Source organism: Aquarana catesbeiana, linkage group LG04, assembly GCF_042186555.1.
Source record: "Aquarana catesbeiana isolate 2022-GZ linkage group LG04, ASM4218655v1, whole genome shotgun sequence".
Taxonomy (NCBI): domain Eukaryota; kingdom Metazoa; phylum Chordata; class Amphibia; order Anura; family Ranidae; genus Aquarana; species Aquarana catesbeiana.
The window spans coordinates 497,735,970-497,754,179 of NC_133327.1; the positions used below are offsets into that span (position 1 = coordinate 497,735,970).

The 18,210-nt window shown below is 42.0% G+C and overlaps 1 protein-coding gene across 4 annotated transcripts in view; it reads right to left on the reverse strand.

Moving 5' to 3' along the window:
- CRIM1 (cysteine rich transmembrane BMP regulator 1) overlaps positions 1-18,210 on the reverse strand; it is a 1,688,666-nt gene that overhangs the window by 1,161,056 nt on the left and 509,400 nt on the right. For 3 of the 4 annotated variants that reach the window (XM_073627706.1, XM_073627710.1, XM_073627708.1), the window contains exon 3: positions 1,427-1,669. The exons of the other annotated variant lie outside the window; for it this stretch is intronic. In XM_073627706.1, the coding sequence (XP_073483807.1) occupies positions 1,427-1,669 (243 nt within the window). The remainder of the gene's footprint in view (positions 1-1,426; positions 1,670-18,210) is intronic. 4 annotated transcript variants of the gene reach the window in all.

Here is an 18,210-nt window from a genome sequence, read left to right on the forward strand (position 1 = left end):
TACACATTCACTTTAAAACAACAGCATTGTAATACAAACAAGTGTAATTTTTGACAATCCAGGGGGGAGATGGCTCACACACACACTACTGAGCTGATAGGCAGAGAAAGGGAGGGAGAGGGGGTGACTGCGGGATGATGGAGGCACATTAACTGACCAAGGTATCATAGATCAGCAGCCATGATTACCGTGGTCAGCACACCTAGGAGGACACAGGAACAGGCAGGATCATCAAGGTATTTTACAGCATTGAGAGAGACAAATTACACTGCAGAAGCACTATGCTGTTTATCGTGCTTTAAAGGAGAAGTATTGCCAAAGCTCGTTTGGCTGTACTTCTCCTATGGATCACAAGAGTGTAGTTCGTTCTGCACTCCTGTGACCCGTTTTTAGCAGAGAGCGGGCTGAAGTCTGCTCTCTGCTGACCTCACAGAGCTGGTCCAGGCTTGGCGTTATCACGACCATGGAGTCAGGATCCACCCAGATCCCTGGACCGACACCCGGCTCAGTCTCTCAGTGAGAGAAGCCGAGAGCCTGAGCTGGCCGCTCCTGCCCCCTCCACAGCCCAGCGCCCCAGCGAGCGAGGAGGGAGCAGAGCAGACAACTGTGACTGACAGTCTCCAGCTTTCTGCTCGGGGAGTTGTGTGAACTGAGCGATCAGTGGTTATCAGTGTTAGAGGCGCCGGGGGACAGATGCAGCATTGGACCGAAAAACAAAAAAGAAGGCTTGAAGTCTGATTTGTGGCACAACTTTTCAGTACTGGCTTTTGTTACATTTAACTTTTAAAATATCACTAACTGCATGCAGTGGGTGTTTTTGATCATTTATTTGCTCTATCATAAGCTATTCTAATGCCCCATACACACGGTCGGATTTTCCGATGGAAAATGTCCGATCGGAACCTGTTGTCGGAAATTCTGACCATGTGTGGGCTCCATCGGACATTTTCCATTGGATTTTCCGACACACAAAGTTGGAGAGCAGGAGATAAAATTTTCCGACAACAAAATCCATTGTCGGAAATTCCGATCGTGTGTACACAAATCCGACGGACAAAGTGCCACGCATGCTCAAAATAAATAAAGAGATGAAAGCTATTGGCCACTGCCCCGTTTATAGTCCCGACGTACGTGTTTTACGTCACCGCGTTTAGAGCGATCGGATTTTCTGACAACTTTGTGTGACCGTGTGTATGCAAGACAAGTTTGAGCCAACATCCGTCGGAAAAAATCCTAGGATTTTGTTGTCAGAATGTCCGAACAAAGTCCGACCGTGTGTACGGGGCATAAGACTGCTAGATTACTGACAAAAGAGGCAGGGGTGAACTCGTCCATTACAGCAATGCATAAAGGACAAAAATGTCTGGGCATATAAGGTGTGCATTTATTTGTGCTTGTGAATATAATTAAACCCAAGCTGTATTACCTGGTTTGCATTCATACAAGTCACAGCATTCCCCTGGCATGCCTGATGCTTTTGACACAAGTATATTGAGATAGCCAGGCTGGCAGACTTTTCTCAGGCATCCTGATGGGCTACATACACAACGGCTGGGCAGGGGGCAGCATTCACCAGGAGGTGCATAGCCTTCGATGAGGACAGAGTCCTCTGCACACCGTGGAGAAAACTGTACTTCACATCGGGCTGTTGAGCAGTCAGGCTTTTCTTCTGCAATAAAAGATAAAGTGTAACATTAGCTATTAGAAAATGTAATAATGTATGCATATTTCAGCACAAAACAAAAAACAAAAAACAAAAAAAAACACAAAAACAGCAGCACTCTAAAGCAGGGGTAGGCAACGCTTGAGAGGGGGAGATCTATCTGACCAAAATGAGCAATCAAAGATCGGGGTTCAGCACCTTTTTTTTTTATTCACTAGCAAGGCCTAACTATTTAGTAAGAAAATCTTACAAAACAATATGATAAAATAAGTATCACTGTAAAAATATAAACTTGGCCTACCTTAAAGCAGTATTAAACCCAACATATTATTTTGCAGATTAAATTGTTAGATGTGATGGCTGCATTTGTTTTTTAGGCTATTTTCATCTGGTGATCCAGGAAGTAGTTATGTTTTTTCAAAAGAAGCTCTCCAGCAGAATGCATCAGCGTTATTGAGATAAACCATACACTACTGATAGGGGTGCTTACGAAGATCAGCTTTTATTTATTCATGTAAAAGATTTAAAGCTGCAGGGGAGCCTACAGAGGGGCCCAGGTAGTAGAAAGAAAGGGAACCTGCATAGGAGGGGCAGCATTTACTGAAACTGAACCCCCATAGTTCCACCCTGCAGAATATGAATGCTGGCAGAAGGGAAAGGAGGAGAAGCTGGTTTTCAGCTGCCCCAAGAGAAAAATACACAGTATCCGTTCCAGCACATGTTGTCCCTGCTCTAGACCAGGTTCCAGGGGTTGGCGAGGAGGGGATGTGATCTACCTGTCACCTGCCAGTGATCAACAAGTTTCTGACCACCGCTCTACAAGATTTTTATTTTAAAACAAAGAGCGTGTCAGGAGAAAGCCCTTTTGTAGAGTTTCTAGTATTTCTTTTGCAAAAAGTTAAAGTGGTTGTAAAGGTAGAAGGTTTTTTATTTTAGTGCATTCTATGCATTAAGATAGAAACCTTCTGTGTGCAGCAGCTCCTCTCTCCACCCTCCCCCTAATACTTACCTGAGCCCATCTCGATCCAGCGATGTTGCACGAGAGACTTGGCTGGCCCGGACTCTCCCTCCTGATTGGCTGAGACAACAGCGGAGCACCATTGGCTCACGCTACTGTGAGTCAAAGTTGCTAAGCCAATGAGAAGTGAGGGGGCAGAGTCGGGCCACGGCTCAGTGTCTGAATGGACACAGGGAGCTGTGGCTCGGGTGTCCCCATAGCAAGCTGCTTGCTGTGGGGGCACTCAACGGGAGGGAGGGGCCAGAAGGGCAGAAGAGGGACCAGACAAGAGTAAGATTGGGGCTGCTCTGTGTAAAACCACTTTACAGGTAAGTATGACTTTTTTGTTATTTAAAAATAACAAACATAACAAGACTTTAGCATCACTTTTGTTCTATGGCTTAGAATTGTAACTGCAATTTTAGTAGAGTTACAATTAATTTGTTTAGCAGTTTTTTCTTTAGACGCATTTTCAGCACTGCACAGCCAGATGGATTATTTGCCTTATTGGTTCAGCAATGCAGCTTTATATGTCCCTTGTCTCCAGCCCCTTCATTGGACAGTGAATCAGAATCAATACTTCTATCAGTGAGATCTAGGAAAGATAATGCTAACCTAACAAATTATAATGCTAAACTAGTAGGAAAGAACATATACACAATATACATTTGTATGTTTTAACTGTGTGTTTAGCTGTTTTCTGGTGTTCTGCTTTGAGAAGCCTGCAAGCTGCAAATATATATATATGGTTTGTCTGTCTTTCTACTTTTATAAAGCTTATCTGAGCTAATTGCTAAGATTTAGAAAGACTTCAAGGTCTTTTTAAAACATGTGCAGTGTCAGATTTATCAGCCTACCCATATATCTCACTCTCTCCCATCACATCCCTAATCTGACAGCATCATTTCTGCAGGATAAAAGCTTATGAAGGACCTATTGTGACACAGAACTGTTATCTGATGTGTGAATATGCCTTGAACATGTTTAAAGCAAAATTAAGAATTAGAAAAAAGTGAGGGTTTTTTTATTATTATTCTATTAAAAGGAGACATATTGGACACGGGTAAATAATTTTAACTGCTATCTTGTAAAAGTTGGTATGTAGGGCTCCTAAGCAAAGTTAAGACTACTTTCAGAGTGGTGCGCTGCGGCTTGGCCACAGCACTGGTATATCCATGATTTCTGTGGGCTTTAATTGCGGTTTTATGGACTTTGCATTAGGACACGTTTTTCCCACGTTTTCTGAAAGCAAACCAAAAGTCCTGCATGCCTCATCTTTTGTGCACTTTCAGAAACTGGCAAAAACTTGTGACCTAATAGAAAGTCTATAGGGCGGTGGCTAAAACCGCAGGTAAAGCACACAAAAATCACAGATACAACCTCACTGCGGGTCATAGTATACATTGATTTTGTATTTGTGTGTTTTTTTTGTAATTGGTTGAACTAATGTTATTTTTCAACCTGACAAACTATGTACCCATGTATACAGTGAAAACTGCTATTTCAGTGCAAAATATTTTTAACTGTCTGATTACCGCACTATAGCTGGAAGACGGCGACAGAGCAGCTCTCTAGTTATGGGAGGGCATCCATGGGCATCCTTTGAGAACAATCCCCCCACACATGTTGTGTCCTTATGACATAGCTGATTACAGATGGTGGTAAAAAGCCAATCACAACAGGCTCTTTACCATGCTGTGTCCAATCACAGTTAATCACATGTAAACAGACTTGTTAGTTAACAGTAGTCCTTTCCTCACATGCTGTCTCTGTGTGAGAAAAGGAAAGCTGATAACCGCAAAGCTGTCAGCATATTGTTTACACTGATAATCAGGGAACTGAACATCATATAAGTGCAGTGCCAATCAGCCCCGCCTATCTGTGCCAATCAGCGCCGCCTATCTGGGCCAATCAGTGCTGCCTATCTGTGCCGCCTATTTGTGCCAATCAGTGCCGCCTATCAGGGCAGCCACATCAGTGCCCATCAGAGCAGCCTATCAGCGCACATAAGTGAAGATAAAAAATTACTTATTTGCTAAATTTAATAACAGAAACTTCTGGAAAACTTATTTTTATTCTTTTTTCAAAACTCTGTCTTTTTTTGTTTGTTTAGCAAACAATAAAAAACCCAGTGGTGATTAACCACCACCAAATGAGAGCTCCATCTGTCTCAAAAAAAAAAATTATAAAAATGTAATTTGGGTACAGTGTTGCATGATCCCTCGTACAATTGACATTCAAAGTGCGACAGTGTTGAAAGCTGAAAATTTGCCTGGTCAGGAAAGGGGGTTTAAGTGCCCAGTACTGAAGTGGTTAAAATGTAGGCAATTCCAAAGACCAAATTAGGCACATTTATAATATGATACAATTTGCAGGCAGTGAAATTCACATTAACATATTCTTTTGATCAACTCTGTAATGACAAGCTGTATGACCACAGCAGACCAGAAACCTGCAATTAAGATGACGGGTACAAACACTCATACCTGAAGTCATTAATATTAATAACGATGATCATAGCAATATATATGCTAATAGAAACTACCTTATAGGTTGACAGGTTCAACATGGGCACACTCTGCCCTTGAGGGAAAAATCACATTATGTCAGCAGAATTTGCAGCACAGAACTTACTAGCAAATAAGAGAATAACCTAAAATGTGTTTTCTCTCCTTTTACAAACCATAAAGACTTGCCACTTACAATTCATTTGCAAACAAATATTAAATATAATAATACTTGCCTAAGTGGTCTCCAGGTAGTAAAAGGGTAAATAATGCCTGTAAAAGGGGTATTCAACCTATAAAGCAAAGCAGACCCAGATCCTTTATGCAGCTACAAATTAGGGTACATTAGCAAAGCCCTTCTACATTGTTTAATTTCCAATTTCCTAAAGGGTGAAGTACTCGTTCACACCAACGCGGTAACGTACCATGTACACATTGATACATTAAGGTAGTATTCACTTTGAATGGGCTGTAGAACACTGCACGCCTTGATGCAAGAAAAGTGAATCGAAGTGTAAATGGGCTCTGTGTTCATACTACATTGTACTGCATTGTGGGGTGTGCATTGTGGTGTACAGCATGTACTATATTTTTATGCGTTGGGGAATTTTACATTATTCATTTTTGTGTTGTGCCACAGTACTTCATGGTGTGAACCAGCCCGTATAGAAAACAGGCTGAATAACCAGTAATACTAGTTTTACCTACGGTTGTGTTGCAGCTGCAACGCAAGAGTGTGTCTTCTGGTAGTTAGAGCCATACATGCTGGAGGTCTTAAGCTGGGTTCCTTTATATAATGTGGAAACTCCTTTTAAAGAAGGGTAAATATTTGATCTCTCAGATCAGAGAAAAACAGTGCCAGCAACATCAGAGGAAGAGAGCACCAGTTGGAGATGACCTGACTCAAGAAAGATATTGTATGCTAGCAAACATTTCCATCAAGACTGCCAGGAGCCGAACCTGCACATATGATTAACTGAAAATGTTTAGTTTGCGACCACATTGGGCAGATTGCAGGCCACTGTCAAGAGTGGAGAGAAGGGCTTAGTCTGACTTCTAAGGCAACTAGTGCATCCCTTACATTGGTTGCTTTCAGGAGAAGGCATGGTCATCACAGGGGTTGGAGGAGTCATCAATGCAGCGCCTATTAACTTCTGTTTCTTTGAACCAGGCATCAATCCAGGAGAAAAGCGAGATAAGCAAGTTATTGTATGTATATTGGAATATATGCAAAAAGAATGAGAGGATGGTTATTTCCCAGCTCCCACCCTAGATCACATGGTCGTCGACTACCAATCATTACATACTACAGAGTCCATCGCTTTCCCTCAAATTGATACAGTGCAAGGCACACAGTAGTAAGTTATACAGAAGTCATGCATATGAAAATAGTAAATATAGCTGGCTCAATTTAAACAAAAAATACACCTATAAACATGGTTTGTTTACCATTAACCTACACTAAGACTACTTGCACACCGGATTAACAAATGCTGCTTCTACAGGAGTTTTGAGTTTACTGCAGAATGCATGGCCCTTGTTTACACGCCTGTGTGCAGCATAGACACATTACAGCTAATGGGCTGTATTTTAGCTCAGTAAAAAACAAACGCTGAAGTACACATATGAGAGAAATACTGGGACTGTGATTATTTTTCTAAACATTTTTAGCTTTCTGTCCTTAATAACCCAGAACAAACAAATCTAGAAAAGTTATAGAGATGCAGAATTCTGACTCAAGTGTGCAATATTGTGCAGCATTTTATTTGCTGCATAATATTTAGGCACAAGCAATCCTCATGATACCCAAGAACTAGCATTTTTAGAAGCTCAGCAAAAGGGATGAGCTTTGAGTTCGAATCGAACTCAAGTTTGACTCGAACATTGGCTGTTCGCAAGTTCGCCGAACAGCGAACAATTTGGGGTGTTCGCGGCAAATTCGAATGCCGCGGAACACCCTTTAAAAGTCTATGGGAGAAATCAAAAGTGCTAATTTTAAAGGCTTATATGCAAGTAATTGTCATAAAAAATGTGTTTGTGGACCTGGGTCCTGCCCCAGGGGACATGGATCAATGCAAAAAAAAGTTTTAAAAACAGCCGTTTTTTCAGGAGCAGTGATTTTAATAATGCTTAAAGTAAAACAATACAATTGTAATATCCCTTTAAATTTCGTAGCTGGGGGGTGTCTATAGTATGCCTGTAAAGGGGCGCATGTTTCCCATGTTTAGAACAGTCTGACAGCAAAATGACATTTCAAAAGGAAAAAAAGTCATTTAAAACTACTCGCGGCTATTGCATTGCCGGTCCGACAATATACATAGAAGTTCATTGATAAAAACGGCATGGGAATTCCCCACAGGGGAACCCAGAAACAAATAAAAAAAAAAAAAAAAAAATGACATGGGGGTCCCCCTAAATCCCATACCAGGCCCTTCAGGTCTGGTATGGATTTTAAGGGGAACCCCGCGCCAAAATTAAAAAAAAAAAAAAAAAAAAAATGGCGTCCATACCAGACCCTTATCCAAGCATGCAACCTGGCAGGCCACAGGAAAAGAGGGGGGGACGAGAGAGCGCCCCCCCCCTCCTGAACCGTACCAGGCCACATGCCCTCAACATTGGGAGGGTGCTTTGGGGTAGCCCCCCAAAACACCTTGTCCCCATGTTGATGAGGACAAGGGCCTCATCAACCAACAGGGGGGTGTTCGGCTCATCCCTACTCAGCAATGGTGAACAACAGATGTAGCTTACTGGGAGTGCACATGGCGCCTATACAATTTGATCCCATCAGATCCTACCTGCCACCAGGCTATCACCGTTTTAGACATTTTTTTCTAGACCATGCTAATGACTTAACCCTCTTACCACCCCAACAGGAGGCTTTAAAAGTCTGTCTTTAAGGCCCCTTTCACACATGTGGATCCGTTTTCACGGACTCCGCTTGCTCAGCAGGGATCGATCCTAAACCGGTGGATGACAGGTCTATCTCTGCTCACTGTGGAGAGACGGACCTGTCAGATCTCCCCTCTTCTCTATGGGGAGAACAGATGAAAAAGGACCGTCTGTCTGTTTTCATCTGATCCGCCAAAAGGATGAAAAATAGGGTTTCCATCCGTTTGGATGGAAACCCTATCGGATCGGATGTCAGCGGACATGTCACCGCTGACATAGAAGTACATGGAGTGTCCGTTCAGGTCCGATTGAAAAAACTGACAGGCGGACCTGGACAGTCCGCATGTGTGAAAGGGGCCTTAGACTATTCTTATACATCAAGGCCGAAGGCTAAAGAAATAGCATAGCTAAAGCATCATGGAGACCTAGGAAGATTTCTCTCCCTAGAACCTTACTTCCCTTTGTCACTTGAAACCCTTGCCAACATCTTGGCCACAAAGTATGAACTGCTTGGTTTTTATATGTCTACACAGAGTTTACAAACAAAACTTGTGCAGATATGAATTCAGAAACATTTGTACAAGCTCTCCACCCATTTTATACCACACATTAAAAACTCTACAGATGACCTGGTTCATATTCCATGTTTGATCCTTATCATACTGACCGACTACCACTCACACTTCTATAGCTGGCGCAAAGCATTATAAACTTTATAACTGAACCATTGTTTATATAAATAAATATATATATATATATATATATATATATATATATATATATATATATATATATATATCATCGGTGATTAAACAAAATATTTTCACCTCCCCTACACAGCTTGCAAGAGCCGATCATGACAGTTTATCTGATATTATCTGAACAGACATGCACGAAAACTTTTTGGACAATACCAGATCGTACAAAAGCTAAGGGGAAAAGAATACTGGGAGTATGCTATAGGCCCCCTAACCTGAGGGAGGAGGGGGAGACGGATCTCCTATCACAAGATGGATTAGAAGCAAGCATAGCAAGTGTTGTCATAATAGGGGATGTTAATTATCCAGACATAGACTGGGCGGAGAGAACCGCGCATTCATCTAAGGCTCACCAGTTCCTAAATGTCTTGGAGGACAATTTCATGGTTCAGATGGTAGACACACCAACTATAAATAAACCGTTACTGGATCCACTGATTACCAACAATGCAGACCAAATCATGGATGTGGAAATACGGGGCAATTTAGGAAACACCGATCACAGGTCAATTTGCTTCAGTATATATCACACAAATAGGAAACAAAGGGAATACAAAGACACTGAATTTCAAAAGAGCCACCTTCACTAAACTACGAACCTCGCTAGAAGGCATGAATTGGGATAAAATCTTAGGAACAAAGAACACAGAGAAGAGATGGGTTTGCTTTAAGAGCATGTTAAATAAGGGCATTAGCAATTGCATCCCATTGGGTAATAAATTTAAAAGGGCGAACAAAAGTCCTGGATGGCTTAACTCAAACGTAAAAATGCATATAAAAGCAAAGGAGAAGGCCTTCAAAAAATACAAGGTTGAGGGATCATCATCAGCATTCAGACTTTATAAAGAATGCAACAAGAAAAGTAAGGGTGCAATTAGGGCGGATAAGACAGAACACAAAAAACACATCGCAAAGGAGAGCAAAAATATCCCAAGAAATTATTTAAGTGCGTAAACATAAAAAAAGGGAGGACAGACCATATTGGCACCATAAAGTATGAGGAAGGACATCTGGTTACAAAGGATGGGGTGATGGTGAAGGTGTTGAATTTATTCTTCTCCTCAATCTTCACGAGGGAATCGGGGGACTTCAGTAACCAAAACTGCAGTGTTTATCCTTATGACACATCACAGGAAGCACCTTCATGGTTAACAGAGGACAGAATTAAAATTAGACTTGGGAAACTTAACATTAATAAATCACCGGGACCAGATGGCTTGCATCCATGGGGTAACTCAGTCAAGTAATTGCCAGACCATTGTTTCTAATTTTTACTGACAGTCTACTGACTGGAATGGTACCAGCAGATTGGAGAAAAGCCAATGTAGCACCAATATTTAAAAAGGGCCCAAAATACATCCCTGAGAATTGCAGACCAGTTAGCCTAACATCAAAAGTAGAAAGAACTGTATCATTAGCAGTAATCAGCAGGGATTCACAAAGAATTGTTCTTGCCAAACCAATCTATTAACCTTCTATGAGGAGGTAAGTTGCCATCTAGATAAAGGTAGGCCTGTAGACGTGGTGTATCTAGATTTTGCAAAAGCATTTGACACAGTTCCCCATAAACGCTTACTGTACAAAATAAGGTCAGTTGGCATGAATCATAGGGTGAGTACATGGATTGAAAACTGGCCACAAGAGCGAGTTCAGAGGGTGGTGATAAATACGGAGAACTCGGAATGGTCTGGGGTGGGTAGTGGGGTCCCCCAGGGTTCTGTGCTGGGACCAATCCTATTTATTTTGTTCATAAACGACCTGGAGGATGGGGTAAACAGTTCAATCTCTGTATTTGCAGACAATACTAAGCTAAGCAGGGCAATAACTTCTCTGCAGGATGTGGAAACCTTGCATAAAGATCTGAACAAATTAATGGGGTGGGCTACTACATGGCAAATGAGGTTTAATGTAAAAAAAGTAAAATAATGCATTTGGGTGGCAAAAATATTAATGCAATCTATACACTGGGGGGAGAACCTCTGAGGGGAATCTAGGATGGAAAAGGACCTGGGGGTCCTAGTAGATGATAGCAGCAGCTTGGCATTGCATGCCATTGCTGAGCCTAACAAAGCAAACAGAATATTGGCATGCATTAAAAAGGGGGTCAACTCCAGAGATAAAATGATAATTCTCCTGCTCTAAAAGACTCTGGTCTGGGGGCACCTAGAGTATGCTGTCCAGTTCTGGGCACCAGTCCTTAGGAAGGATTGACTGGAAATGGAGCGAGTACAAAGAAGGGCAACAAAGTTAATAAAGGGTCTGGATGACATTAGTTATGAGAAAAGGTTGCGAGCACTGAACGTATTCTATCTGGAGAAGAATCGATTGAGAGGGGATATGATTTCAATTTATAAATACCATACTGGTGACCCCACATAGGGATAAAACTTTTTATTTTACGCGGAAGGGAGTTTAACAAGACACGTGGATACTCATTAAAATTAGAAGAGAAGAGGTTTAACCTTAAACTACGTAGAGGTTTCTTTACTGTAAGAGCGGCAAGGATGTGGAATTCCCGTCCACAGGTGGTGGTCTCAGCGGAGAGCATCAATAGCTTCAAAAAACTATTAGATAAGCACCTGAACGACCACGACATACAGGGATATACAATGTAATACTGACATATAATCACACACATAGGTTGGACTTGATGGACTTGTGTCTTTTTTCAACCTCACCTACTATGTAACTATGCATGATTTTTGTTTAATTAGTACAGTTGTCGTTTGAAAATGCAATACAAATACAATACAACAGTATGCGTGCAGGAGAAAAATCTGGACAGCCGCACTCCGGAATAGGTAGGTAAAGTAAAATCTTCTTTATTCAATAACGTAGCATAAAATCAGTACATGGCACTGTTGGAATAATACAGCATAACCGCTAACGCGTTTCACGCTCTTCTAGAGCGCTTACTCACAGCTATGAGTAAGCGCTCTGGAAGAGCGTGAAACGCGTTAGCGGTTATGCTGTATTATTCCAACAGTGCCATGTACTGATTTTATGCTACGTTATTGAATAAAGAAGATTTTACTTTACCTACCTATTCCGGAGTGCGGCTGTCCAGATTTTTCTCCTGCACGCATACCATTGGAACAGCAATTGCCGGCACCTGGGGCGCTCACATTTTTTCACATAGTGGAGGACAGGAGATTTGAACCCGAATAGCCTTGAGCGGTGGTAATCTTGTTAAATACAATACAACACATTAGATCACTTCCAATGTGTTGTATTCTGTTGTATGAGAATTTTTGTAACTTTAGTTCTCGACTCACTTAACAAAAGTATTTTATTCAATTTCTCAAGAATCTGGTTTCCATGACCAGGCCCTGGAGTCCATGTATTTCTGTTGCTAAACCAGAAAAAGACTATATACCCTGTTCCAACTACTGCCCCATGATCTAAGAGGAGCAAACCTAAAACTATACTCGAAAATAATAGTGAAGCAAATCCAATCCCCTCCCCCCAAAAAAAATCATCAGACTCAAGTAGAATTTGTATAGGGCCAAAAAAGCAAGGGATTACACCTTCAAAACGGTCACTGGAGCATCACGCAAAAAACTCCAGAATGTCCATCTGCCTTTTAATAGGGCAAACTGGTTATTCCTGGTAAAGTCTTCCCTTCAACTAGGATTTGTCCCCATACTCATGACTACAATGTTAGCCCTATGCTCCTTCCCCACAGCAAGGGTCCAAGGCAATGACTATCTCCTAAGCTCAATGTACAGAACAGCATCCAACCTCCCACCACCCTTCTATACATCCTAACAATGTAACATTTAGCTATAAGCCTCGCGGAAAAATCCAAGTATCTCATATCAAATTATCTCAAAAGATTTCAATTTACTCATCCTTGTATCTCCATGCCCTTCATAATGAGCGAGTTCCAACACTAACAACCTAAGCTAACATTTAGAATAATCTGCTTTAAAGGGTAAGTTTACATTTACAGAAAAATCTGTAAGGTGAACATACACAGGACCCCCTCCCCACCCCAGTCCCGCAGACCTGGAGCGCAGTGATCTCCCATTCCAAACCCTACTATAGCCACGTCTTGGGTCCGGGGCTTCAAAATCCCTGCAGCTTAAAGCGGAGTTCCACCCAAAGATGGAACTTCCGCTTCAAGAGAAGGTGACCCCCTGTCATGCCACATTTGGCATGTCTTTTTTTTTTTTGGGGGGGGGAGCGGATACCCTCTTTTCAGAGGGTTCCAGCTCCCACTTCCTTCTGGTGCACCCTCGGCGCCGGAAGATCACCTTTCCCCTCTCCCTCTAGGCAATCACCTGGGACACATCACAGGTCCCAGATAATTATGTGGCCAGTCACGGCGCGGCTCATGCATGAGCAGTGGGTGCCCAGCTGTGAAGCCGCAGCCGGGCGCCCACAGTTACAATGCCGGTGCCACTGAGCGGAGGGGGAGACGAGCGGGGCTTTGATCCCCCGCATCGCTGGACCCTGGGACAGGTAAGTGTCTGATTATTAAAAGTCAGCCGCTGCAGTATTTGTAGCTGCTGACTTTTATTTATTTATTTATTTTTTAAAGTGGTGTTCCGGCCGAAATTATACTTTTTAAATAAAAATACCCCTATAACACACAAGCTTAATGTATTCTAGTAAAGTTAGTCTGTAAACTAAGGTCTGTTTTGTTAGTTTATAGCAGTAGTTTGTTATTTTATAAACTTACAGCAGGTCATGGCCATCTTAAGTGTGGGCATCTGAAGCCAGACTGTATTTCTTCCTGGATCTCATCCTTGCAGATCTCGCACATGCTCAGTGCAGCACAAGCAGTGTAATAGGTTTCAGGTCAGGTTTCCATAGCAACGGCAGTGTCAGAGGAAGTTGCCGCCCCTTCCCAGCAGGCATTGCAAACAGGAAATGATGCGATGGGCCACGGCCAGGTAGGAGGAAGTGAAAAATGAATACAGCAGATATACAATAGGTGCTGAGAAAAAAAATAAAAAAATATCCAATTCGTTTACAGTGCACAGTATAGTGAGGGATGCTGAAGAGTTGTAAAAGTGGGTGGAACTCCACTTTAAGGGGAACTCTGCTTTAATCTCCAAAACGTACCCTGTCAGGGGTTTAGGAGCATTCTAATCAGAACCCGCGTAGCCCGTCCTGTCAGTGGGGAAGAAGAAGAGTGAAAGCCAAGGGGATTTCTAAGCCCCGGATCAGTGAGGTGGCTATAGCAGGGCTCAGAACGGGAGATTGCCGCGCTCCAGGTCAGCAGGAATTGAGGGGGGTGAGGAAGGGGTCCTGTGTAAGTTCACCTTACAGATTTTTCTGTTCAAAGAACAACTATGGCCAAATGAAAAAATCATCATGTGATGTAACTCTACAATCTGTTAAACATCTCACTGGTTGTTTTTCAAATAACAGTAAGGATATTGAGATATCTACCTTTTTCCCCCGCAGCTGAAAGCTTCACTTCCTTTAATCAGGAGACAACACTGCTTTTTTTGTTTCTAAATGCCACTGTTGTCCCCTTTTGTGTGATGCCGCTCTGAACAGACGTGCTGGTATGACATCACTGGGGGAGATGCTCATACAGTCCGTTACAAGCACTGGCATCTCAATCATCACCGAAGTCCCGCCCACTCCTCACTATTGCCCTGTGAAGCTCCGGCTTTTTCCCACCTTTGCCTCACCAATGCGCGCTCACTGCTCTATCTCTATACAGGCTGTTCCAATCAGCTTGGCTTCTCCTCTGATAAGAAGACAGAAGAAAACAGGCAGTAACCATACAGATTTGTTGAAAAATCTGTGTGCAAAGTTACCTGCAGGCAAAAAATAAAAATGATGATATACTTATTACATAATAAAAAAACATTTATACTCTCCTCTGTGCACCTTACTCCGTCCTTCCTTCCATGTGGCTGCAACTGCCACTCTGCCCTGTGCATTTGGCTCCATACTCCCCTCCACCTGGCTGCAATTCTCACTCTCCTCTGTGCACCTGGCTCCGCCCTCCACTCCACCTGGCTCCAACCTCCCCTGCACCTGGCTGCAACTCATCTCCCTCTGTGCCCCAGGCTCTGTCATCCCTTCTGTGCACCTGGCTCTGTCCTCCTCTCCACCTGGATGCATCCCCCCTCTCCACTGCCCCCCAACCATATACTGCTCACTGCCAGCCCCCCCAACCCCCCCGCCACCCACCCACACACACTGTACGTCAGGGTTATAGGCTGGCCGCTCTGCTCCAACAGATTAGCAAGGGCTCTGCCTCCTCAATATTCACAGGAGTCTTATGGGCTGCCTTTCATTGATTAAATCTGAGATAGCTCTTTGACTACTGTAGACAAAGAGCTATCACTCATACTCTGCCAATAATAAAAGACTGTGGGGCTGCAGGCAGCCAATCAAAGGCTAAGGCTGTGAACAGCGAGGAGCTCTTAATAAGCTATCGCAGAAGAACTTGTGGAAGGGACTTAGGGAGTGCTAAAAGTCCACAGGTTAGGGAGCGCAAATTACTTGCCTTGCCCCAGGCGCTGATAACACACGCTGCACCACTAAGGGTGACACAGGATCATCAGTGCCTCAAGGGTCATGGGGGACACATAAGGAAACTTGGGAACCAAAGGGGACATAGGATGATCAGGGGTTACAGTGAACACAGGATGATTAGGGTCACAAGATGATCAGGGGGTCACAGGATGATTAGGGGTCAAGGGAGACACAGAATGATTAGGGAACTTGGGGGTCATGGGGGACACATAAGGAAACTTGGGAACCAAAGGGGACATAGGATGATCAGGGGTTACAGTGAACACAGGATGATTAGGGTCACAAGATGATCAGGGGGTCACAGGATGATTAGGTATCAAGGGAGACACAGAATGATTAGGGAACTTGGGGGTCACAGAGGACACAGGATGATTAGATACACAAGTGTCACAAGATGATCAGGGGTCATAGAGGACACAGGATGATTTGGATTCAGAGGTCACAGAATTATTAGGGAACTTGGGGGTCACAGGGGACACAGGATGGTCAGGGAACACAGGATGATCAGGGGCTCGGAGGTCACAGGATGATCAGCGTCTTGGGGTCACCGGATGATTAGGGGTCCAAGATGTTAATTCTAACAAAACGCTTCGGATGGCGTCTGAGGTATTACGCACGCCAACCCTGTATACTGCTCGATCGAATTCTAGGATGTCTTGGATCTATTAATGCTTGTTTTATATTGGATTTCTGTAAATGTGTTTAGCACTGATTTCTTTTAATAAACTGTCAAACAGTTTTACACTATGTAGCGGTTTTAACTTTCCTTCATGGGCCCTATGGAGTAAACTTTACCATCAGCCATGACAGTACCACCACCTACAATATAATCGATGAAGTTGATTGGATCTTCTATACTTCCATATCACGCCTGTTGAGACTCTTATAATGCAGTCTAGACCTCTGGTAAGTGTAATAGAATGCATAAACAACTGACTCCATCTTAGATTCTCTTCCATTTTACATACAGTAGAAGTGAACATTTTGCTGTGTGTATTTGTATTTTACCATATTCAGCTTAAAGGTTTGCATAGAACTGCACCCTAAGAGATATTGTCGTTAAGCCGAATTTGTGTCAGCAAAAGTCATTAGCTATTTCTTGTTATCTAGTCAAGCAGCCCGTTATATAAGCAAAATCATCAACTAGTTCCTGTTTGACTAAATTCAGCAGTTTTTATCATGATAAGAAAAAAACGAGTTTGTATAAACTTTTAGAAACATATGCATTAAAACACAGCTCCTCCTTTCTTTTGCATATAAGCCATTGTAGTATTCAGTAAAGGTCAGAGATCTTATGAACACACTCCAGCTTGTTTCCCTGTGTCTTATTTGGTCTCTCATGAATTTGGGAGTCTCTGAAGCTCTTCCTGCATTACCTGAAGTACACCTGGGTGGCGTATTACCTCCATCAGTAAGGAGGCATGTTATATCAACATCTGTAAAGGTGCACTTGGGTGATCAATACACACATCAACTATACTTACTGTAACTGGATGTTCATCAAGGAATTCACCTGCATTAATCAGAACAGCACCAGCTGTTCACACTTTATGGACACTTGTTTATTCACTATGTAGGTTTAGAGCAGCAACATTTTTTGTTTTTCACGTTTTGTGTGTGTCAATAGACACATGCTATCGTGGCAGACACAGAAGAGGAGGAGCCCAAAAGAGGAATTTCAGGGCTGCAAAACCATTGCACAGGTCAGGTAAGCATGACATGTTTGTTATATAAAAAAAAAACAACCTTACAACCACTAAAGTTTTTTTGGCTTTATATTCTGTTAAATGAGCTCCACTCATTTTTTCTAGAATAACTGGAAACATTTCTGATGGATATTTCAAAAGACTGACTGACAAAATGACTGACAAAAGACTGACAAAATGTTAAAAGCAAGTCTGCCTGATCTTTCAGCCAAGTTCACAGGCTTAGGTCAACTGTGGTCATTTGCAGATCACAAACATATAGATAATGTAACCGAACAAATCCAAATCCCCTTATGTGGCATTTTGAATGAAGTTCATGTATTCTGTCACCTTGAGAGGCGGCTTTCTTCTCTTTGAAGTACTGTTTGGGTAATGTTTGTTGGCCAAGTTAATTAAAGAATTTGCATAGAACTCAATTTCTCTAGGAAGCGAGAACTACAGAAGTTTCACTATTCTCTGTTTCCAACTAGTATTCATGTGGTGAAAATAGAAAAGTGCAAACATGCCTCAATTAATAACAGTGCATTTTCCCTGTTCTACTTTATATCCTGTCAACCATAAGTGCTGAGAACAAAATGACAAGAGCAGAACAAGCCATTTCTTCTAAACAATGATTCATAGTCATACAAATATTACTGATGTTATGTTAGGTGAACACTGAAGACTTGGGCTAACTAAAAGACAGTCTTCACTGAACCCTTTCACTAATGCTTTTTGAAATGAACAGCAAATGAGTTGGAAACAGGAGAACATCATAGATCAGGGACATAATCAAATATGAATTCCAAACAGTTCGTACTTGTGTATTCAGCAACGCACTGTCAAACTGTGTATTGGAAATCTCAATGAGATGTAAAGTGTTCTCTCTATGCCATGCTAATATTTTACTTCTATGTAGTACTGCATTTGCTTTCAATATAATATTAAAACACTGCCATTTTTTTCCAAAACAGCAACTTAAGAAAAAAAAAAAAACAGCAGGTACAGACTGAAGGAAGACTTACTGTATGTTATGAATTCTGCATTAAAATTATTACCATAAAAAAAAATAAAGATATATGTATAAATTATATATATATATATATATATATATATATATATATATATATATATATATATATATATACATATACACACACACACACACACAGTGGGGACGGAAAGTATTCAGACCCCCTTAAATTTT